This window comes from Manacus vitellinus, unplaced genomic scaffold (assembly GCF_001715985.3).
Source record: "Manacus vitellinus isolate BGI_N305 unplaced genomic scaffold, ASM171598v3 scaffold_1_pilon, whole genome shotgun sequence".
NCBI classification, from domain to species: domain Eukaryota; kingdom Metazoa; phylum Chordata; class Aves; order Passeriformes; family Pipridae; genus Manacus; species Manacus vitellinus.
The window spans coordinates 1,345,321-1,369,912 of NW_021939396.1; the positions used below are offsets into that span (position 1 = coordinate 1,345,321).

At 48.4% G+C, this 24,592-nt stretch overlaps 1 protein-coding gene across 4 annotated transcripts in view; it reads right to left on the minus strand.

Annotated features, from left to right (window-relative positions):
• ADGRB1 (adhesion G protein-coupled receptor B1) overlaps nucleotides 1-24,592 on the minus strand; it is a 222,171-nt gene that overhangs the window by 136,060 nt on the left and 61,519 nt on the right. For all 4 annotated transcript variants that reach the window (XM_029959414.1, XM_029959417.1, XM_029959416.1 and 1 more), the window contains one exon: nucleotides 4,266-5,186. In XM_029959414.1, the coding sequence (XP_029815274.1) occupies nucleotides 4,266-5,013 (748 nt within the window). In that variant the 5' untranslated portion in view covers nucleotides 5,014-5,186. The remainder of the gene's footprint in view (nucleotides 1-4,265; nucleotides 5,187-24,592) is intronic.

Below are 24,592 nucleotides of genomic sequence, written 5' to 3' on the forward strand. Positions count from 1 at the left end.
AGCAGAGCATGTGTCATAAGGAGCTGAAGATGTCAAGAAGAGCTTTGAGAGCCTGCCCCTGGGCGATTACTCACAGATCTTTATCCCTCTCTGAGCTTTCAGGGCCACTAAAGGCTCACCTCGAACATAGGAAATGACTTAGCAAGTTATTTCTGCCCTGAGGGATGTTCAAGGGGAGGGGAGCTGTGCCATACAGCAGGATTCCTACAGCAGGGAGGATGGGAGTTGATTCTTTTGTTTCTATGCCTCTGGCTCCTCTCCCTTGCCACAGACCCCATTCAGCAGCCACTCAACCACAAGTCCAGGCAGGAGCTCAGCCCTGCTGAGGAGGCATCATGCTTTGACCAGCAGAACTTGCCAAGCATGAGGCAAAGCTTCCCAACAATGACCAAGGCCTGGAGGATGTGTCCTGCAGTGAGAATTTCACAGAGTCCAGCCTACTGATGTGGCAGAGGTTAAGAAGGAACTTGGTCATGTATCTATAAATGCTCCTCTAGATGCTGTGAGACACTTTGATCTATCAGACAGGGGTAGAAAAACAGCTAAAGGCTGGAAGGTGAAACACCACTAACGAAACAGAAGTGAAGTCATGAGCATGTGTGAGGAAAGAGGGTTTGATTTTGCTGAGAGCAATGGGGACAACAAAAGAACGAAAAAAAAAATAGCAGAAAAGGCAGGAAAATCCCCAGAATTTCAGACCAGTTATTCGTTCATCATAAAACCCCTTCCAGCCCTGGACCCCCTACTTTATCAAGAAGAAAATATTTTATTTTGGGGGAGTCATTTAGCCCTGTTTTGCAGCAAACACCTTGGATCGCTCCAAGGCAGGGATATGAAGAGTAGAGGGACCAGACCATGCTGGTTATCTCTCTGGGCCACCAAAATGTGACAGCACTGCAAGGGCCTTCCAGGAACAGATTATGTGGAGACAAGACTAATTAGACATTCATTAAGTGCCTAACTCAGCACAGCACTTAAGCACACATTTAACCTTCTCTCATTACAGGGTCTCATCATCATCCCATTAAAGCTCCAGCTATGATTACAGCAAAGCCAGCTCACATTTGGCAGGGTCACCAGGACTTTCAGACCACGAAGTCCCAATGCCAAGCATTTCAGGAAGTTTTCCTTCCTTCAGTCCCCTGGTCTCCTACCCCAAAGCTATTCCAGCAAAGCCAACTTGCATTCCAAAAAGTGAGTTCACATCTAAACATCGGGACCTACAAAGAGTCTCTGCCTCCTTCCCCATGTTGCCTGAGTGAGACAAGGGAAAGCTGATGCTGGCCAAAAATAGTTCCCCTGTTGAATTGTCTTCTCCTAGAAAACATCTCCTGTTGAAGCCTTCTTGGAGTTGGAGGCAGCTCCCCCAAGGAGGGAAGATGTGAGGGGTGGGCTGCTGGTGCAAATACATTTCCAAGCATGTTCTGCTGATCACCAGGACAAGCTCCATGTGCAACAAAACATCTCCTGCCACCTCTGCACCCTGAGGAATTCTTCTCAAACCCACTGCTCCCTGGTGTGACCTCTTTAACATCTGTGTGGGACAGTGAGAGCAAAGAGGGTCCCACCAAACCCAGGAAGCAAATTTGGAGCAGTCTCTCCTACCTCCAGACACAGAAGAACAGATGCTGCACATACGACAGGGTCACTTTGGCAGAGTTTCTTTCTGAAGTCCCTCATAAATGACCACAAAGATCCCTGTGAACCTGAACCTGGTGTGAATCATTGCCCATGACTGAAAACAGACTGGTTTTTGAGTGTCCCAGTAGCTCTGGAGCAACAGGGTCTACTTGGAGTGAAGCTTTTCGCAGGGATCTCACCCCCAGACTCTGCCCCAAACCATGGCTGTGCCCAAGGCAATATCTCATCATAGATTTGCACCCATTCCATTTGCTTTGGAAATATCCAAGGAGTAAAAAAGGACCTTAGGAAAAGTCAGGCTTCACATTTCAGGGTGGTATCTGAGAATTCACATAATCAGGGTTTGGGTTGGAAGGACCTTAAAGATCACCCAGTTCCAACCCCCCTGCCATGGGCAGGGACACCTTCCACATTCCTTATGTGCCTTCAAAGTCATCAGAGTAGATTAGCACATCACACACATCTACACTTGTTCAAAGATGAAAGTGTTAAGACAGGCCCAGAAACAACAAATGACTCAGAAAGCAGCAGAGAGGGAAAAAAAAAAATAAACGTGTGTTGGGAAAAAAAAAATGCTACAAATACAATCAGAACAGCAATGACTGCAATAACCAGCATCAGCACTTGGAAATCAGGAACCCTATCAAAATATTCCACCCACCAAGTGCTGTTAAGGGATTGCTGACTCCCTGTCCAAATTGGATCTCGCCTCCATCTTCCTGATCGAGCCTTTGCATAAATCAAAACAGACACAGTGACAGACAGAGCAGCACATGGAGAGGCCTGGCCCCCTGCAAGCATCATCTCTGTGGGGATGGCAACCCACCAGTGGAGATGATAATCCTGTGTCTTCAATATGGAGCAGATGTGAGCAGCCAGAAAAAAAAAATTATCTCCACTCCACAAATATTTGACACCCAAAAAGGATTTTGATTCAGCCACCTCTGAGCCTCTTTCATATTTACTTGCTGGGAACATTCAGGCACTCGAGCTGGGCTAGGAGAGATCCTTACAAAAAGCCAACATTAAGCTTGAATGCTTCAGGATTTGCCAGAAACTTTATTTCAAATTTCGCCTTTGGCTGAAGTGAGAAAGGTCACACTGCTGGGGTGGAATGCATAAATCACCCAATCAGCAAACCCAAGGCAGGACATCTGACTGAACAGGGCTCTCATCACTCCCGAGGAGGAAGCAGAGGTTCTGCTCCTCACAGGCTGCCCACACAGGAGAAAAGGGCATCGTGAAAGGAAACAACAAAAAAAAAAACAACCCCCAAAATCTGGAGAGCCGAGCAGGGGAGGGAGGCAGGGCTGAAGAACTAATTTGCAGGATTTATGGCTCGGCCGTTTGCCTCCATGTATTGATTCACAGATCAGTGAGAAACAAAACCTCCCCCAGAACACCCTGACGGAAGCACAAGTACCTGATCACACACTAATCTCTCTGCTAACGCCAGGCTGCAGTTCTGCAGGAGAATCACACTGCACGGCTTGGACCTGTGCCTGGCCACCTCCTTCCTGCTGCAAAGCAAATTTAGCCTCTTCCCCTCAACCCTGAGAAATTCCACCCTAAACAGGGGCTGCTGCGAAAGTCAGGCAAGAGCCCCAAATTCCAGACCCGGGCAGATGCCAACTTTCTGCTGGTGGCAGAGGGGGTTTCAGTCCAGCACCTGAAGGAGATGAGACCTTGGGGTGAGGGCCAGGTGAGGGCTTGAACCTTGCTGAGTTGGAGGCTCCATTCCCTGCCATCCGAATTCCTATTTAGCATCACACCTCTCCTTTACATAACCTGTGTGCTGGCAGGTGGGGTGGGAGCTGAGAACAAACACATCGAGGTAGATCTGACACAGGTACTGAACAAAAAGCTTTGCTTTTGGCCCCCCTGAATCTCTTCTGCTTTTTCATGGCTGTGTCAGAGGTCTGGAAGGAGCATTTCCCTCCCCAGATCAATGCCTAGATCAGACTTCAGGATCACCCCACCTTTATTTACAGCCCTTTTTTGTCATGCCTCTTCCACCTCCCCCTTTCCAGCCCATACCATACTCAAGATCACTGATGGAACACTAATGAAATATCCCAGGAATGAGCCCCAGCAAAGGCACCAAGTAACCCCACGGAAGCATTGTGATGAGTTTTCTTTCTGAAAGCCTCCAGAAGGAAAATGAAGCTGGGAACAAAACGAGTGTGCCTTCTGTTGCCATTCCCTTGAACCAGACCCAAGTATTAAGTTTTCCCTAGGAATTAAAATGGGTTGATGGGGCTGCTGAGTGCAGCCTGCCTCGGGAGGGAACTTGGATCCTGCCTTTTCTAGGACATCTGTAATTACGCTGGAAAACTACTCACCCTCAGGTGAGAAGCTCAGAGGCTGCAGGAGTAAAACAAGCAACGCACGAGCCCCGGGAATGAATGAAATGATCTGGGGTATGTTTAGGGGAAGCTGTTTTGTAATTTCAGTCTCAGGCTCCTAAAGAGGGTTACCTGACCTGCCTGTCAATTAGGAAATTAGGTTTTCATGCCAGGCATCCACAGATACAGACACAGAGGTGATGGGGACAGTGTGAGACCCGTGAGAGCAGAGTCCAACCATCCGTCCCTCCCCAACACTCCCAGCTACCCTCCACTCACCCAGGAACTCCGCTCCGTTGGTGTCCTTAGGGCTGCTCACGCAGTTCTCCAAGTAAATCCCATCCTTATAGCAATCCTCCTTCTTCCTGGTGAACCCCAGGACCTCGCTGGCCTGATCCAGGACCTCCCCTCCCGAGCAGGAGCACGGGGTCTGCATGATGCCACAGGGGTGGGAGCTGCTGCTGATGGCCAGGCAGGCGTCCAGCCACTTGCAGAGCATCTGGCAGGCGGCTTTGCTGGGGTTCCTGTTGCCCACCACCAGGTATTCCACCGAGAAGTCCCTCTCCTGAGCTTTGGTGGGCTTCCACCTCATGGGCCAGGTGTCCACCCCCGGAGGGGCCGTCTGCTTCATCTGCAGGAACTGCTTGTTGGACTGGAGGAAGGCAAAGCGTGTGGAGCCATCACAGAGCTTCAACACATCGTCAAAGCTCTCCATGCCCAGGTAGGTGCGGGTGGACTCCAGGAAGGAGTCGAACTGGTAGGTGCGGATGTGCTGGTGGTCACATACGCCGGCGGGCTTGAGGATCTTCATGTACAAAGTGTACCTGCGGGGGTCGGGGTTCTGGATAATCCAAGAGCAGAGGGAGGAGTTCAACGGGAAGACGGCGAAGGAGGAGAAATACCCAAAGAATTTCCCTTGGACCAAAGTGGTGCAGGGAGTTTGTGCCAGGTCCAGAGCGACCACGGTCCACACAAAGTAGAGTGGAGATACCAAAAGCAGGTTCAGGGCAGATCCAATGCTCCTCATCCTAGGTCTCTGGTCCTCTGGAACTCAAAGTAAATGTCAAGCAGGCGCCAGATCCTGGACATAACAGGGACCAGCTTATAGGAAAAACGCGAGTTTAAGAGGCTCTGGATCTGAAATCAAGCCAATCCTCCCATATCTGGATTTGAGCTCCCTCCTGTGGCCATAAAGAACACCTGGAAAAAAAACAAAACAGGGAAGGGGAAGGAGGAGAGGAGAGAAAAAGAAGAGATTTGGTATTTGGGGTTTTTGGTGGTGGTTTGTTGTTGTCGTTTTTATTAACCCTTCACAAGGCTGAGAATCCACGCAGCATCCCCAATCCCATCTCCCATCTCACTGGGAGAAGGTGCAGTCCCACATCACCATCCCCATGCTAAGTTTGGGGGTGTCCCCATCTCTAGGATGTCCCAACCCCCGGGGGGGGGGGGCAACAGTGACTAGTGCTGGGGATAAACATATCTGTGCCCTGCTTTCCCGGTGCCCTCTGCCCATGCAGATCCCTCTGCTGAGCCAAGCAGAGCCTTTGCAGTGAATTTTAACCATCCCCCCAAATAAAACACCATTGATCTCTGGTTTAGGGAGTTTCCAACCCTCTCCATCCCAAGAGGAGCCAGTTTAAGGCAGACTTCAAGCTGCACCTGGGGAGGGTGGGCTCAGCACGGGAAGCTGGGCTCTGCCTCCTCCCTTCCTCTCTCCAGCATTTGCTTTTTAGCTTCTTTTTCTATCACCTTTTTTCTCTCCTTTCCACCAAACCAGTGCAGGGAAGAGAGTTGTTGTTTGGTAACCCAGACCTGCTCTAACCCTGAGGCCAGACAGGAGGCTGGAAGGAGCTGTACACCCAGTACAAGGAAAAAAGGGCAACAGAGGCAGATTTTAGGTCTTCCCACATCAGGCAGATGCCTCACCTATCACCTCTGTGTGCAGGACACCCCAAAGCCTGTGGTACTGTACTCAGGCTTGGAGCATCTGCAGAGAGTGAAAGTCTTCCCTGCCAGCCCTGGGACCTCCTTCAGTCCCTAAATCCCTGTAGCGAAAGTAAAATCCATCCTCCACTGACCTGGAGACTCAATCCCTGCAACCCTTTGTAGCCAAGATCCCCTTTTAACTCAACTGCCCAGATCCCTGTGCCCCCCTTCATGAGAAAGAGGCTCCTCCACCCTCTGTAAGTCTCATTCTTTCTTACCCCACAAGAAAACCCTCCAGCGCCCCCTTCCCTCCATCTCCCCTCTTTCCAGGAGAGAAGAAAGAAGGGTACTGAAGAAAGAAGCAGGACTGTCCTCATTTTGTACCCCTTCCCCATGCAGTGACCACCCTCAAGTTTGGGGAGGGGGCCTGTTAAAAGCTTCGGGGATTGACAGGCAGGAGGGGCAGATCCTCAGTGTGTGCGGCAGGACTTCCCCCACTGCTGGACACGCAGCCATGGTACCTTTTCCTTCCCACCTTCCCAGCTTTTTGCTTTCCTGCCCTCTTGGCTCACCTCAGGTAGAGAAAATCAGGAGTTTCCCCTTTGGGCGATGCTTACCCCGACCCTGCAGCACTTGCTGCCTCCAAAACAGACCTGCTGCCCAATTTCAAACAGATAAATGGGACCCCTGAGAGGAAGGTTTTCCCTGCCAAGTTAGACAACTGCCATGGTTTCAGGAGGCTCCGTGGTCCACAGGTTAGGGAAAAGCAAGTGCTCAGGGGCTCTGCATTGAAGCCTGAGAGCAAACAGCTCCATTCCTGAGATGCACTGTCCTGGGCTGCAACCCCAAAATAATTCAGATCATCTGGGATGTGTTTCTCCCTGATCAGAGACCGTGCTGGCACTACCAGGAAGGAATTAGGGTGAAAACCTGTGGAGAGGGGAACCTGCACCAAGGGAGGAAGGAAAACACACCTTGATCCACCTCACAGCCCCACAGTGTCCACACCACCCTTCCCCAATCCTGCCATCTCCCACCCCACACCAGGCTCTACCTCCCCAGACTGCAAACAGAGGAAGCTTTCACAGCAGCCATACAAATTTCCAGCAAATCTACAACTCAGGCAGAGCTAAATCCAGTCCCAGGAGAGACTGAAAAATAAGAAATGAGAAGCCCACAGACCATCTTGTGCATCTAGGAAGAGATAAGAAGCCAAATGCATTGCCGTGTTCACCCCTTGGTTTCTCTCCTCGCTCTGTATCAAAGATTTGTCTCTGTATCTCCCCTCGTCTTCAAAAAAGTGCTTTTATTTTGGGAAGGAAAGGGTTAGGTAACTCGAAAGTCAGATCTGCTATTTGCAAACTGTGTTTCATCCCAGCTTCAAATCACTGCAGCCCCTGCCAGCAGATTCCTGAGTGTGTGTTAGACCTGACACTAATCAGCATGGAGTCCAAATGCATTTGCACTTAAATTTTTTACAAGTCAGATCCCCACTCCCGACTGGTTTGCAGCCTACAAAGCTCCACAGTGCAAATCTCCCCTTGCCAGACTCCTGCCTGCCTCCAGGGCCAGATTTCAGGGATGAAAAGTGGATGCAAAGCTGGTCTTGCTTGCAGTGAAAACAACAGGCATCAACCACACATCCTACAAATTTCCAGAGGCCATCCTGGTTAGCAGGAGGGGTTGCCTAAAAATGGCTGTGAATGCTTTAAATATCATATTTGGGAAGTGAAAGGCTCTTGCTCTGTCTGAGACTCTGAAAGGGGCCACTGGTTGTCCTCTCCCTCTCTGTAGGGCAGTGCAGCAGCAGCTCATGCTGTTTCCAAGCCTTTGCAAAGCCAAAATCTGTACAAACCTCTCACTTCTGAGCCAGGCAGGGATCATGGAATCACAGAATATCCTGAGTTAGAAGGGACACACAAGGATCATAGAATGATAGAATGGTTTGGGTTGGAAGGGAACTGAAAGATCATTTTGTTTCATCCTCTTGCCATGGGACACCTTCCACTAGCCCAGGTTGCTCCAAGCCCTGTCCAGCCTGGCCTTGAACACTTCCAGGGATGGGGCAGCCACAGCTTCTCTGGGAAAACTGTTCCAGTGCCTCCCCACCCTCACAGGGAAGAATTTCTCCCCAGCATCAAACGTCAACCTGCCCTCTGTGAGTTTGAAGCCATTGCCCCCAGTCCTTTCACTACATGCTCTTGTAAATAGTACCTCCATCTTTCTTGTCACCTTAACCTCTGGTCCAGTCAGTGAAGAAACCTGCCTTTCCCAGTTGGAAGCAGGAGCCAGCAGTGCCTCCATAGCAACAAGATCATCAGGAGAAAGGGTTGGCTCTGAAATCCAGACCCTATTGGCAACGCCAGCACCTGGGATTCAGCCCAAGGCTCCTGCCCTCCCCAAACTCAGTTTTTCTCACTGACTACAAACGTGCTCCTGTGTGAGGGTGTGGTGAGCACGGAACACCTCCCCCCTCACTGCCCCTCCCTGGGAAAAGCACCATAAAAGCCAACACACTTTAACTGAGCCGACCCGTTAATGGGACGCCGTGTTACGGGTGTTTGTCCTCAGAATTGATCTCCCCTCAGTGCAGCCCCATCTGGAAGGTTTCACCACAAGGAACATAAACATATTTTTTTTTCTCCTCCAGCTAAAATCCTTGCTGAAGCAGGAATCTTTACTCAGAGCACGAGTGGAGAGGCAAAACCCCCTCCACACCCGGATCTTTGGCTCAGCAGGTGTTGGACCTGTCAGGGAGGGAAGGTGCAATGGACAGCTGAGTGGCTGCTGCATTTCAGCAGAGATCCATCTTCTGCATTTCAATCCAAAAAAAAAAAAATTCCCAAGGGGGACATATAACCATAGGCTACAGCCTGCAGAAGTGATATTAAATGCATGAAAAAACAGATTATCCCAGTGTTGGAGTTCACGTTCCTATAGCACAGAGTCAAATTTGTCCATATTCCCATGGCTGTTGTCAGAGCGAATGTCTAGGTAGCCTGGCTATTTCTGGAATTTTGTCCCTTCCTTTGGCTCCAACTTGGAGTAAATGCCACCTCTCTTTCCCTCTCCTTCCAGTCCTGTGCTTGGTGGATGTGTCTGGCAGAGTAAAGCTTGGGGACAGCAGGTGACCTTGGGCTGTCCCTTGTCTGCATTTCTCAAGGACAAACCAAAGGAGAAAAATATCATTGTCTTTGTGTGTGTGACCCTGGCAGAGGCAGTTTTTCATCCCAAACAACTCACAGAAAGAACTTAGGTCCAAATGTTCCTTCTGCCTTGGTTTCCTCGAGCAGGTGTTAGAGGTGACAAAGAAGGGGATTATGAAGAGCTGTGAACCCCCAGCACAGCTCCTGCACCTTCACAAAGCCCTGATAACTTTTTCTACCTCCTTGCTGAGCATTTCCCATCCCACTGTGGCACCCACTGGAGCAGACTTGGATCAGAAACACAACCTGAGACAGACCCTCACAGCCTAAATCAAAACCAGGCAAGGACAAAATTCGAGGTTACACCTGGCACCTGCTCTCTCCAAGGGGTTTAGGCATCCAGTTTTCACTGGTGCCAGTGAATTTTGGAGCCTGCAAGCCATGGAATCATTAAGGTTGGAAAAAACCTCTGGGATCATCAAGTCCAACCTTTGTCCTAAGACCACCACGGTGAGCTGTTTGATGGTGGACATCATCTTCCCGCAGTAATGATAAATCAAGAAGATCCAGGCCTGAAGCTGGAGTTTTCCACCACTCTGCTTGAATTCTGCACAATTTTGCAGAACTTGCACACCCCACAGCCATCCTGGGGATTCAGGCAGCATGGAATGTGTGAGCAGGGAACAGGGTGTGCCCTGATCTTGCCTAAAACTGCTTTCACCCTCTGCCTGAATTGTCCCAGATGCCAGTTCACCCTGTCCCACCAAGACCTTCCAGATGGACCCCTCCAAACTGCTGTGTCCAGCTGTGCCCAGAACAGGGATTTCAGCTCTGCCTGAGTGGGAGGAGTCCAGGGGCTCCCAGCAGTGCTGGAATATGCCCTGTCTGTGCCCTGCTCTGCAGAGTCTGGGCATCACACACATTCCTACTGCATGGGAAGGGCAATGACCCCGGCTGACCATCCACCACCTCCCTCCGTCCTGTTCCTTGGAGCAGCAGCCTGGATGTGGCCAATGGAGGGCACTCTTAGACATACACACAAACACACACAACCATTCCATGGGAAAAAAAAAAAAAGAGGGAAAAAGATCAAAATGACTGCAGAAAGGACATCCTTTCCTACTGATGCCTGTGGGACCATTCCCAACACCCTCTCCTTCATCTGCTCCCACTGTCTCAGCCATGTCCCAACTCCCCTTACTCTGTCCACTGGCTCTGGATGTACCACCATCCAAGATTTGCTTGCCTCTGCTTTTCCTTTTCCTGACCTTGGTACATGGCTGACATCCCAGCAGGGTGAAAACCACTCTCATCCAGCTAATCCTCCTTTCCTGGGTCTTCCCATTTCCCTGTAAGAAGGTCCCCAGGTATCAAACAAAATATCCCTTTTGCCAGAGGCAGAAAACCGCCTGGCCCCAAAAGGCTCATTCCCCTGCCACCCTGAGAAAACACAGGAAAGGAGTGTTTGCTCTGTCCTTATTCACAGGGAACTGCTAAAAGGGGAAAAAAGTGCTGCAACAGCTTGGAAATTTTCTTTCTGTGAGGGAAAAAACAGAGTGGAAATGCCTGGAAAAACACAGTGGCATCTGTGAACTGACAACACGCAGAGTCGTTGAGAAGGGCTCAGACCTGCATGGTGTCCCTGCCCATGGCACGTGGGGTGGAGCTGGATGGCCTTTAAGGTCCCTTTCAACCCCAAAAAATTCTGTTAGTCTATGATTCATTCTCACATCCTGGCATATTTGCTGCACCGCTGTAGAGTCTGATGTGCTGCCCTCTGCTCTGTCTGAGTCTCATAAGTGCAGAGAAAGCCTGAATCTCACCTGCCTGCTCTGTTAATAAATTATCTATGCACAGCAGCACCCTTTATCCCCAGTTTCAATCAACTCCAAGCTGGAATAGCATCTGCTTTAGGGGTAGAGCACAGCAGATGTGTAACAGCCTGCAGGAACAGCATGAACAGGGTGGGAAATATTTGATTCTGTGATGAGGATTGAGTTAGGGGGCAGAATCCCAGTCCTATTGCAAGTTTCAAAGGCTGGAAGGAGAGATTTGGGGAAAAGGCTGAGAGGTGATATCTAGAAATGGATCATACTGGAATGCCCCATGAGGAAACTCCAAACCATCCCATTTGTAATCTCCTTCAACACTGACCAGAAGGGAGATACCATCATGGGGAGCCAGAGGCCAGATTTGCGTCCTGGATTTGTGCACACGCTGAGTTAAGCATCTCTGCCAATCCATGCTTCAGTTTTCCCACCCGAAAAGATGGATGGAAGAAGCATCCTCTGCTTTTCTCTAGCTCTCTGTGACCTGAACAGCTTCAGTAAAGTGCTGGAGATGGCAATTCATGTCCAACCAACTGGGATTTCATCCCAAAATGAGATTAACTTAAAGACCAAGGCCTCTGCTCCAGATCATGTTAATGGTAGATGGGCTCAAAGCTAAAACTCCCAGGTTTTAGCAGGTCAGGCTTAGCCCCTGGCTCTGGGTGATTTTTCCAGTGAGTTGGGATCAGGAGACAGCTGAGCACAAAGACTGGACCTGAAAATCTAGGATCCAGTAAAACCTCTGGAGAGAAAAGCCTGGTAGACAAGGAGGGCCAGATGTGCTGCATCTGCTCCCAGATGTGGCTGGCCAAGGGAAGGAGGCTCGGGGCTCTGCAGCACCTTCTGCTGGGTCCAGCACTTGGTGTATTTTAAGTACCACTTCACCCTGGTCTGCAGCTGTGTTTGTCCTCAGCTTCCCCCTGCACCAGTGCAGTGGGGTTTTTTTCCATGACCTGTTGAGAGGATTACCACGATTGGGAGTTTCTCAAGGACTGAATGACATTGGGATGGGTTGGAGTCAAGGGGCTGATAGAGTTGCTGGCAGAAGGCTGTTGATGGAGGTCACAATGTTACATCTTTCTCTGCCTCATTCTCCCTCAGTTTAAAGAAAAAAGGCTTAAATCCCAGTGAACTGTGGGATTGCAGCACAGGCTGCTGTGAGTTCAGGCTGGTCATTGCTCCACACTGTTCCCAGGCATTTCCTCAACCTCACAATTCTTCTGATCCTGGTAGGATCAGCCTTCCCCCCATGCCAGCATCACCCATATCATCTGCCTGCCCACGTTCCCATCCATCCCCATCAGTGGTACCACCGGAAGAGCAACACATATTGCCAGAAAAAATCCTGGAAAAATATACCAGCAAATCCTAGAAAAATTCCATTTTTCCTGTTGCCTTATTATCCTGCCTGTTAGTGCTCACAGCCAGAGCTTTGGGGTTTCTTTCCCTTCATTCCCACCCTGCTCCTGCCTGTGAGGGTTACACAAGAGGGCCTTTGAGGGCAAGGTCATCCCAATGAGTGGCACAAACCAGGCAGGACCACTTCCATTTGAGCTGGGGACTGGGATGCAATTGATTGGGAATTCAGCTGGAGGTTAAAAGCACTGGCATTAGCTGGGGAGCTAAGTGGGGGCCCCCTGGGGCCAGGGGATATTTAGGGAGGGGCTGTGTGTGCCTGCTGAAACTGAGGCTTGCACAGGCAGAGAGATGGTTGGCAAAGCCAAAACTAGACTTTGTGATTCCCAGGGTTGCACAAGCACAAGGCAGAGCTCAGTGCACGTCCTGAGGTTCACTTGTGCCTCCCACATAAATCACACACAGCAGGGCTCAATTTTTGGCCTCTGAGGACAAGACCTTTGACATATCTCATGTTCCCTGTGGCTAAATTGCATATCCCCAAAGCAGAACAGCCTTTCACAGTGTTTATTGCTCCCTCCTGAGCTGTGCCCTGGCATGGTCTGGGGTTGTGATTGTTGGCTGGGGCCAAAACCTCGCCAGGAAGTGTCCTGAGATGTGTAGGCAGTGAGGGGATAGTGTTTCAGGCCTTGTTTTAGGAAGAAATTCTTCCCTGCGAGGGTGGTGAGGCCCTGGCACAGGTTGCCCAGAGAAGCTGTGGCTGCCTCATCCCTGGAAGTGTCCAAGGTCAGGTTGGACAGGGCTTGGAGCAACCTGGGATAGTGGTAGGTGTCCCTGTCCATGGCAGAGGCTTGGAACGAGCTAATCTTTAAGGTACCTGCCAACCAAAGGTGTTCCTCTGATTCTGTGTCCTGGCTTTCTGGAGTCACTGGTACAGAGATGGATGCAAAGGATAAAGGGAAACCAGGTGCTTTGGCCAAGACACCTGGAACTCTGCTCCTGTCCCACCTGTCCAGACCCCTGGGATGGAATAACAACTGGGTTTGGCACTTTGCCTGCCCCATGGCACCTTGAAGCTGGGCTGCCCAAGGGAGAGAAAAGAGGATGAACATCTGGTTTTGCTCCAGAGTAGGATCTGCACAAGCTCAAATCCTAGTGCTTCTCCCAGACCAGGAAAGTTGATTTCCACTTTCCTTCTCTCCAGCTCCTCACGTGGCTGGGCATGACCAACAGCACGGAGAAGGCCTCAACCAGAAGCTTGGATCAGCTTGTATGGAAGATTTGTTGTGGAAGATTTAATGTTCTTCTTCTGACTCCTTCCATGGCTTTGTGCTCTCCCTCAATGACTGTGCCTCAGTTTCCCCATCAGACAAACAATGTTGATGCCACTTCAATGGGGGGAATAGATTTCCTAGGCAGCAGCTGGGAAAAGAAGGTAAAAATACATCAGGGTCCAATTTTCCAGCAACCCTGAAGGTGCACCGTGCTGTTTTTGAATGCTGCCGTCTCAGCAAAGTTAAAACTGGATTGGGAACATTTTCCCTTCTGACAACAGGAATTCAGCTCATAATTTTAGGCTTTCAGTTCCCAGTGCCCAGTGAGGACGTCATTAAATTGCACACAGAAGGACCATAAGATACCATTGCTCAGATTTGCAATTTTCCAGCAGCAGGAGGATGGAAATTCAGGCTGTGGTTACAAAAGACACTTAAAATATAGGTCCTTTTGGAACTGTGACCATCTCTGGACTCACTTTCATTGTCCATGGAGTGAGGAGTACAAGAGAACTTGAACTCCAGGACTGCTCTAGTTATGGGAGATCTCCTACTACACAGTTTGAAATGAGGGACTTTGGAGTCTTCTGATACCACACTAGTGTGGGCAAATGGAACTTCCCAGTGTCGTGGGGAGGGGAGAAATATCTGAGCTTGAGCAGAGTGTAGAACCTTTCTACTAAGTTGAGCAGCCCCTAAAGGTGGAGAGAAACAGATGTAGAAAATCCCTTTCAAAGCCCCAAGTTCCCATGGATTCAGATCCAACCATGACCTTGAAGCAGCAGAAGCCTTCAAAAAAAAAAAGCAGAAGAATGATAAATATGTGCATTTCTGCAGCACCTTGTCTCCAAGGCCCTTGAGGGACATGGGGAGCAGCAGTGAATTAAGCCTCATGACGCAGAGAACCATCCCTGCTGACCCCAAAGACTGAACACAAGCAAAAGGAAGTAGTTTTTCACACAGCCCATAATTCAATTGGGAACCTTGTTGCCACAGGATGCTGTGGAGACTAAAGGTCTAAAAGAGTGACAAAATGGATTAGGGAATCTGTGGAGGACAAGCCAATCCATTGCTGTTGGGAATGATGGTTTGGATGCAACTAAGAGTCTCGGAGCGTATCCTCTTCTTTGCCTTTCCTTTGGCCTTTCACTGTTCATCCAGATGGTCTTGGATGGCCCTGAGTCAGGATAATCCCCAATATCAGTATATAGACTGGAGGATGATGGATGAAGAGCAGCCCTGAACAGAAGGGCTTGAGGATACTGATGGATGAGAGGCTGGACATGAGCGGGCAATGTGGGATTGCAACCCAGGAAACCAACCATCACCTGGGATGCCTCAAAAGAAGAGTGGCCAGAAGGTTGAGGAAGGTGATTCTGCCCCTCTGCTCTTTGGAGAGACCTCAGTGCTGGAGCACTGCACCCAGCTCTGGGGCACCCAGCACAAGAAAGACAAGGACCTGTTGGAGTGGATCCAGAGGAGGGCCAGGAATGTGATCAGAGGGCTGGAGCATCTCTGCTGTGGGGCAGGCTGAGAGAGCTGGGGGTGTTCAGCCTGGAGAGGAGAAGGCTCCAGGGAGACCTTATTGCAGCCTTTCAATATATACGCAGGTCCTGGAAGAAAGAGAGAGGCTGTTCACCAAGGGGTATAGTGACACAACAGGGGGAGATGGTTTTAAACTGGAGGAGGGTGGGCAAAGGCTGAATATGAGGAAGACATTTTTTATGAGTGTGGCGAGACACTGGAACAGGTTTCCCAGAGAAGTTGTGGCTGCCCCATCCTCGGAAATGTTCAAGGCCAGGTTGGATGGAATTTGAACAGCCTGGTCTGATGGAAGATGACCCTGCCCCTGGCTAGGAGGTTGGAACATGATCTTGATGGTCCCTTTCAAACCAAGCCCTGCTATGTCCCCACCCATGGAAGCAGGGGAGTGGAGTAGATGACCTTTAAAGATCCCTTCCAAACCAGTCCACCCTATGATTCTATGATTCCATGATCTTTGTTCCTTCCCTCAATAACCATTCTTACATTTACTATGGAGAGGTACAGGGATATCAGTAACCACCCCAAAGCCACAAGATGTGTGTCCACACTGCCAAACAAACCATGTCCATGAAACTAAATGGAGTGTCACACGTCACATCCACACTGCTAAACCTCCTAACCAAAATGGGTTAGCCTGATCCATGTCCCCCTCTTCACCCTGCTGTATCCTGCATGGAACCACTGTCCTGCTTGGAAGAGCAGTCCTTGGGATGGATGTTTATCTGCCCTGACTTCAGTTTTTCTGGAGTGTCATGTCCACATCCATGTACTGCTGTGCCTGAGCTAAACATGATGAACAGCAAAGGGTCCTTGGAGAGCCCTCTTTTCCTTGCAGACACCTCAGGGCAGAAACTGCCTTCTAGGCTCCCCTGTGATAAATCCTAGGATGCTGGAGTGCAGAGAGGCTGGCAGAGGGATGCAATCACAGCACAGGCTCTAACAAGCTGGATTATTCCTTGCATCTCATCCATCAATCTCATGACAAGTAGTTCAGGATTTGCATAAAGGAGACAGAAGTATGATTTTCCCCTTTTCAGTCCTCTCTCCAGGAACCCTTGAGCAATGTGACATGGGAGGGAGGATGGCTTAGTGGTGAGGGGCAAGCAGGGTGATTATGGGAAGGCAAAGCACTCCTCTCCTCTCACTTTCTTTGGCTTTGTTCAATCACAGGAAATGATGGAGGACATTATGGAGTGATTTGTGCAGCACTGAGAGTGTGCTGGTTTGGGGCTGGGGTTAGTTAGCTGTCTGTGTGCAGCCTTGATGAAGATGAAGGACTGAAGGAGAATAGTTTATATTTATTTTGAGAAGGGCTCTGCTGATGCTTCATCACAGAGTTGACAGCAGAACCTGTGATTTTCACAGGCTCCTTCAGTTGTTTGAGTGTTTACTTCTGGCTGGGAGGACAAGCAGACAGAACTGGAATGAAGAGCTGGAGGGGAGCTGGAGGTCTGCAGACAACAGGGCTTAGATTTAGGTTACTACCCAAGACCCAAGACCTTGGATGGGAATTTAGCTACAAAGCCATGTGCCCACAATTCTTCTGCTTTCAGTTTCCTCCAGAGAAAGATTTTGAGCCTCATCCTCCTGCTTCCAGCCCAGCACTGTTTAAGGAAAGCTCACCTTAAGGTAGCAGCATGGACAGAGCCAGGTGTTCCTGAATATCTCTGCAATGACAAACCTGTGCATCCCAGGAACCTGCCTCAGTAAGCCAGGAAATGCAGGAGAGATGAGCAGCCCTTCTAGGAAGGTGCCAGGAGATGAGGATCACTGCCTTTTTTACCCAGAGGGCAGGATGACCCAGCACAGAGGGGCACAGTGGAAGTCCTCAGTCTCCCAGGGCAATACCTGGACAGCCCGAGGCATCTCCAAATCCAGTTGCAGACTGGAATCCAGCACAGGTTGGTTGGAAATGAAAGCCCCCACGTGGTGCCAGACACAATGAGCAGATGGCCCTCCTTTTGTTCCTGAAGAAGAGAAATTCACATGCCAAATTAATGCTAATATGCCCTTTCACTGTCTGTCTCCACGGGCTACATCTCTACTACTGAAGGATGGGCAGCAGGGGCTGTTCCTTGGCTCTGGGACCAGGCATGGCACAGCTTGGGCCACACACCTCAGCCCTCCTCCCCTCTGGAAGGGGCTGGCCTCATCCCACAGACCTGCAGGAGAGTCCCTTGGCTTGGCTCAAGCATCCTCCACACTGTGTCCTGGCACCGTCTTGGGCCAAAACTTCACCAGGGAGCATGGAAGTAATTAAATGGTCTGCATGATCACGGGACCACACTCGTGCCTGCATTTAATCCCTCATTTATTTACAAGGATGGATGCAGCCCCAGAGGGAGTGAATGGACACGAACAGCAAAGGGGGTGTTCTCTCGTGTAGAAGAGCAGAGGGGTGGTAGAGATGAGAGAGTCAGAAAATCATAGAATGGTTTGGGTTGGAAGGGACCTTAAAGATCACCTTGTTCCCACCTCCCCGCCATTTGTCCAGGGTTAATCAGGCCCCCATCCAGCCTGGTCTTGAATTCCTGCAGGGATGGGGAGTCCACAACCTCTCTGGGCAGCCCCAACTCTCTGATTTCCCCGTGGGGAGCAAATCCAGGTATCCCCTTTGTTGGCTCAGGTGAACCTTTGCATCGGAGCAACGTCAGCAGGGGTGTTTGTCTCTGTCTTACCCATCTCTGCACATAAATCACCAACTTTGGCCTTGAGAGAAGACTGTGAGCCCTGCCAGCCCCACTAGGGCAGATCAGAGCACTCCCCTCATCCCTCAGCACGCCTGACCAGAACAACCAGGTGAGGAGAAGCATTAATCCATCTCCTTTTTGTCTTTGGGATCCCACAAAAAGCCAGTAAACGTGGATAGGCTGAGTCAATCCTGGTTAGATGAGCAGAGCCACAATGTTTGCTGCCAACGATTTTCATGAGAACTGGATCTCTGTTTTTTTCTCTCTGCCTCTCCCTCCTTCCCTCCTTCTCCTCTGCCTTTGCACAGTGCGACAGCGTGGGGATGAATTGCCTGATTGTGAGCTCCTCTTTCCCCCACCACGCCGCTCCAACAGCAGGGCTGGGGGATGGAAAAGGAGCCCAGCTGCTTCTTGTGGGCTGTTCTCTCTCCACCCACCAAGCACTTTAAATCAGACGCAAATTAACACCAACTCCTGGCATCCTTTATTAGCCGGATTGGCTCAGCCTTAGTTTTGCTTTGCTTGTGTCTTCTATTTTAATATTTCATGTTTTTTTTTTCCTAATCCCACCTTCCTGAAGAGCACACCTAACAATAACAGCAATGCACTGGAGAGCAGGGATGGCTCTTCAGTTATTATAGGTAGTGATCACGTGTGGTTTTTCACTCGCTCTGCCCCAGCAGGGGACAGTAATCCCTGGAATGTCTCATATTTCAGGAACCTTTTCCATCCACGCTGCTCTGGGAGCATCGTTCAAGGAGAAACCCCAAGCACATAGTCATGAACATGATGAGCATCACCTTTAGGGTGCAGGGAATCTGTCATTTATTATCTGGGGAGGAAGTTGTGTCAGATCTCTTCTCCAGCACAGGACATTGAGGGAGCTAAAATTTGGGGCACAGTGGAGGGAAAAAGCTGCCTCCTCTGTAGCCACAGGTGATCACTCTCTCCAAAGGCTCCACAGTGACTTAAACACAGGGATGTGTTTCCACACCCTAGGAAAGTTGGTACCAACATGGTACCAACGTGGTCACTGACCCTCATCATGATGGGACACCATGAGCAGAATCTGAAGAGGAGCCATCACTGGTGGAGGCACAGACATGGCTTCATGAAGAGCCACAAAGATATCAGAGGGCTGGAGCATCTCTCCTCAAAGACAGGCTGAGGAAGCTGGGCTTGTTCTCAGCCTGCAGAAGAGAAAACTCTAGGGAGCTCCAATGGTGGCCTTTCAGTACCTTAAGGGAGCTTTTAAAAGGGAGGGACGGGGACGTTTTATACGGACAGATGGTGATAGGACAAGGGGGAATGTTTTTAAACTGAAAGAGCACAAATTTAGATGAGATTTTAGGAAGAAATTCTTCCCTGTGAGGTGGGGAGGCCCTGACACATGTTGCCCAAAGAAGCTGTGGCTGTCCCATCTCTGGAAGTGTTCAAGGACAGGTTGGATGGGACTTGGAGTAACCTGGTCTACTGGAGGGTGTCCCTGCCCTTGGCAGGGGGTTGGAATCAGCTGATCTTTAAGGTCCCTTCCAACCCAAACCATTCCATGATTCTGTGATCACAGGGCCCTGTCCCTCTTATACCCCTGTTTTCTCAATCCCCATCAGCAACACGCATGGTGGAGGCAAGATGTAAGGAGCAAACTATGGATTTCCTGCTGGAAGCACCGTGGAATCCTCTGGCTCTTCTGGGATAGCTGCATGGCCACCTTTGCCAAGCCACTCCACCCCTCCTGCACCGCTCGGCGACTGTCAAACCTTTTGTGGATTTTCCATCTCCGCAATATTCGTTTCTTAGCAACTCTGTTTGCTTTAAGCAAAAACAAAATGTCTCTGCCTGTGGCAGGCTATTTTGAGCAGAAATGGTGCTGTTTCAGGTCCATGCCAGTCAGAGGGACCCTGGTCCTGTCTGCCCACTCACTCTTAACACACCGAGTGAAATTCTTATTTGTTTCCTGAGTCCCACCTGCCGCAGGGAAAGCACAGCAGTCCTGGACAGGAGCTGTGGCAAACAGCTAATCCTGCTACACTGCTGTTCTACAGTCCTTGCCATTCCAGGGATCTTGAAGTATATTGTATAACTCAGGTAACAAAGGTGCAAGTCAGCAGCAAATTGTAGAGCAGAACAAAGTTTCAGCAAGCAAATGCAGTTAGGTGACCCCCGTGTACTTTGTTGGAAATGTCTTTGGTCTTACAAACTTGGATTTAATCCAGCCCTACAAGAAGATTTCCCTGCACATCCTGCTTAGGAGAAAGACCAGTGAACTTGGAGGGTCAACCATAGACCCTGGAAAACTTGTAAAAAACCTCAGCAACACTTTCTACCATTGACCAAGAAGGAACAGCAGGAACATGAGGGTCATTGTGGCATTGCAATTTCCATATTTTCCATTTTTTTATTTTCATTGAATCGCAGAATGCTTTGGGTTAGAACGGACCTTAAAGACCACCTAGTTCCAACTCCTTCACCTTCCACCAGACCAGGCTGTTCAGAGCCCCATCCAGCCTGGTCTTGAACACTCCCAGGGGTGGGGAGTCCATACAATCTTTTTCAGTGATAATAGCAATGTTTTTATTCCCACCAAAATGGCACAAAGCCAGTCTCTAAGTGGAAACTGGAATGACTGGTCAGCTCTCCTCACAACCCCTCTGCAAGGTGAATCTTATCCTCCTTCATGAATTACCAGTAAGGATAAGGACACACAAACTGATGTTAAGCATCATCAGCACCTCCTGAGATTATGATTTAGGAGATCTGATAGATTGGAAACTAATACCAATTAAAAACCAACCAGGCAGAAATGCTGCCTCACTTCACAGGCTCAGAAAGAAGCTCAATGAAATGAGAGCCCCCCCCCCAAAAAAAACCCAAAAAAAACCCAAAAGAGAAGAGTGTCCCAGCCCTTGGACTGAAGGAATTTAGCATCACTGTGGGGAGATGGATGAACGGAAAATGGGACTTTTAGATGGTGAAAATCAGCTGAGCTTGAAATATAACTACAGACATCAAGTTCCCCCCCATCACAGGAATCTAATTTCTCTGTCTTGTATTCTCAGTTTGAGTTTAGCTGTGCACATCACTCTGAACATACCCCACCCCTCTGAATTGCTCAGAATATTTAGGAACAACTCAGTCTGCCCCTGGCAGAAGGCTCCTTTGCTTATCTTTTCTATTGCTCCATGCCCACAGGAACAATCCTGATGTATAATTTGTGGCATTTTATTCACTTTGCAAGTGACTCAAATAATGATGATTTTCTGCATGAATCCAAAAATCTCCAAAAGCTGGTTAAAAACCAGGGATGATGAAGAAGGAAAAATAAGACTAGAATTTTAAACATCTGTCACCTGTAACACTATGGGTGAAAGATGAGAAAAGAGGAAAGGAAGAGGCTCAGGAACTCCAGAGTTAATATCTTGAGGACATCATGTCTCAGGAGGCCTCTGATGATAAATGGAGTTGGAGATGGAACTCAAACGGTGTGGGAACCTCTTTATATAGTTTGCAGCCATTTTCTTTGGAATTAAGTACCATCCATCTTTGATTAGAGATCCAAAGTTATTCACTGAATCCAAGAAGCCTCGCTGACGTCAGTGGAACCAGGAATCCATCTCTTTATTCCTGAGCTGAATGCCTACATATTGTTTTCATGCAGCTGTAAAGACTTCTTTTATGCATCTTCTTGATTTTTCTCTGGCTCATTCATCCTGATTCATCCTCCTCTGCTCGGAGCTCCTTGAATATCCTGGAAGGAGCCCACACACTCAGACACATTCTTGCCCGAGCAGTATATTTGTCCAACTAATTTTTTACTGGAATAAAGTTCCTGCTTTGCACAATTGCCAAGAGCAATTGTTTTGGTGAATCATAAATACTGCAGAAAGTAAATGTTGGTTGTTTGTTTCCGCCCTTGGCAGCCCAAGCTCCAAGGGTACAGACATTCCTCAAGAAACTGGGATTTTAATTCAGTAAATAAACAATGATGGCAATGGATATTCATTAGGAGAGCCCTGCATTTTGACTCTGGAAGGTGAATCTGCAGTACAGCATGAACTCCTCTCTGTCAAGGATCACTGTAGGAGCTGCAAGTGAAGGAAATGGGTGTTGCATCCCTACCTCTCTGCTTAACATCCTCAGCTCATCTGCAGACCTCTCCAGGCTAAGAAATGACTCTGTGGAGGATACAGGAAGATCCCAGGGCCAGAAAGAGAAGATAAAGTAGATTGTGCCACTATAACTTATGTGTTGATCCACAATATGGAGAGATATGTGCTTTTTACCTAAAGCTTTTTTAAGGAAAAGTGCACAAGTTGTGCAAGACTTGGGAAAATGGGCGGTTTCAGTTTGGTGATGTAATGCTCCAACCACTGGGTTTGGATGTTTAAGATGTAGGTAGGACCACCTGGAAGATCACAGAGTCATGGGATGGTTAGGGTTGGAAGGCTCCTTAAAGATCATCCAGTTCCAACCCCCTGCCATGGGCAGGGACACCTTTCACTAAATACTCAGAAGGGTTGCCTTGAACTCTCCTTAGATGACTGAAACACAAAGATGAAAATCTGAGCCTCTCCACTCAAGGCTCCTTGATCTGTCCATGGAAGGAAATGGGAATCTGCAGCAGGGCGTGGTTTTGGAGAAGCCACTGTGATCTCAAAGTGTCAGGGTTAGTCCTGCACCAGCAGACAAACTTTCCTGGGCAGGTCTGTGAACCACTGCTGCCCCCACGTCTTTGGGAGGAGCCATAAGTTTCCATGGACAAATTCAGCAGCAGCTGCAGACAATTTATGGGAATACAAAAACTGGATCTCAAAATAGGGATCCAGACTCCACACCAGGACCACGTGCCAAAAATTTTGTTGTTGAGTCAGAGTCCTTTACCAGAGCTCAGTGTGGGTCTGTGTCCTGATCCTGGTGGGAAATCACTCTCTTCTTAAGCAGACACTGATTACAAGGCCCTCTAAGTTGTACTTTAATACAAATAATACAGAAGATAATACTGTCATATTTCATAATATGGTGACTGTAATTCCACTCTTGTAAAAGAGCAATTGCAGTGTAATTATGATAAGTATGTTCTCTGACACGCTTTAATACCACAAATACAAATGTAATATAATTACACTCCATTACAATATATATTAGTATTGCAATTTAATTGCATGATAATGTAATAACATAATTGGTAATTATAGGACTTATTGCATGTGTTAGTGCTTTACATATGTGGACACACACATGCACACATACCCTCCTGTTTTGGAAAATAAGTGACTGGATGGTTCACGGTGTGGCTGAGAATAAATACTGTAAATGTCACTGCAGTGCTGTATATTCAATTCAGGTAGCACAGGGACACCAGAGAGCTCACAGAAACCACTCACTCATGCAGTTAATGTTCTTATTATATCAACAGAAATAATTATTGATTGAGGAAAAAAAAACCACAGTGTAATTACATTTTAATTGCAATATAATTCTACTGTAATTACACTTTTTCTGTTATTTGGCTTGGCCAATAGCAATCAGATTAGTGAGACACTGTTCTCATAATTTTAAAAGATTGTATTATTGTGTAATATTGCACAGCCTCCCATGAGAAGAAGTTTCATCATTGATCAATTATTTCAACATAAACCTGGATTAGTGTTGGAAAATTAACAATAAAGATGCAACATTGCTTAGTAGCCCTCCCAAATTCTTCATGGCTCTAGTAACTCCAAAATCATTGGCACTCAAAGAATGGGAAAAAAAACATTGAATGGAAAGACGAGATGCCAGAAGATGAGTCCTTACCCTCGGTTTGGAATCCTGTCAGCTTTTACGGAGTGTATTTGGAAATGCTACAGTGTTTAGAGTGGAAAAGGAATATTATTCTATTTAATTCTACATTCTGTCCCCAAAATGCCACTTGATTCAGGACGGTTGCCTACCCAGAGAGCATGAGAAAGAGGGTTATCCGTGCTGATCCTACCTTCCTCAAGATGCAATGCCATGGACACCCCTGGGTCCCTCCAAAGTCATTGATAATAGAAGATGTTGTTCCATAGCAGCTCTAAAGAGAGTTAAGTTATTTGTCTCAGAAACAAGGAAGGTCTGGGAGACCTCACAGGTGACACCAGACAATTATCTCATCATCAGCTTCAAAGCATTTTTGTGCTTAAAGCACTGGGAAGAGCAACTGGTGTCCTCCCTTCCTGCATTTCCCCTCTTATTTCCTATTCATTAAAAAAAATAAAATCAAACTGAATGAAAAAGTTGGAAAAGGAATGAAATCCTGTGCGTGGCTCCTGGATGCTCTGGGTGATACAGTAGCCATGGCAACAAGCAGTTCAACAGAACTCCTTTACCTTTGATTTTTCCTTTTTTTGGCTTAATGTTTACATGGAATAGTGGAATTTTCATTGCCAGTTCATCTCCTGTACTGGACAATCAAACCACTTTGTGCAGTTTCTCATGGGGTTCTTCCTGTTGTTCATTACTTTCATGAGGGCATGACCCAGGCCCAGCTGAAATCAGGTTGACCATGAAGTTCTCACCTGCCATTATCACACCCCCCAAAAAAAAACCCAAAACCCAAGAGGAGAGGTGGGTTGGAGATGGGTTGTAGACACATCCTGAACAGGGAACAACAGTTGAACACTGTGACTCATTCCCAAGGCAAACCCCCCAGAGACCAGATGTTCTGGTGGGTCCCAAGAGGGATTAAATCGATTCACAGAGGCACAATCGATCCATGGTTATGGAACGTGGTTTTTTTCAGACAGTTCCAAATCAGAGAAAATTAATAATCCTTAAATCAGCGACTACTGGATGTCAGGAGTGGGATTACTTTGC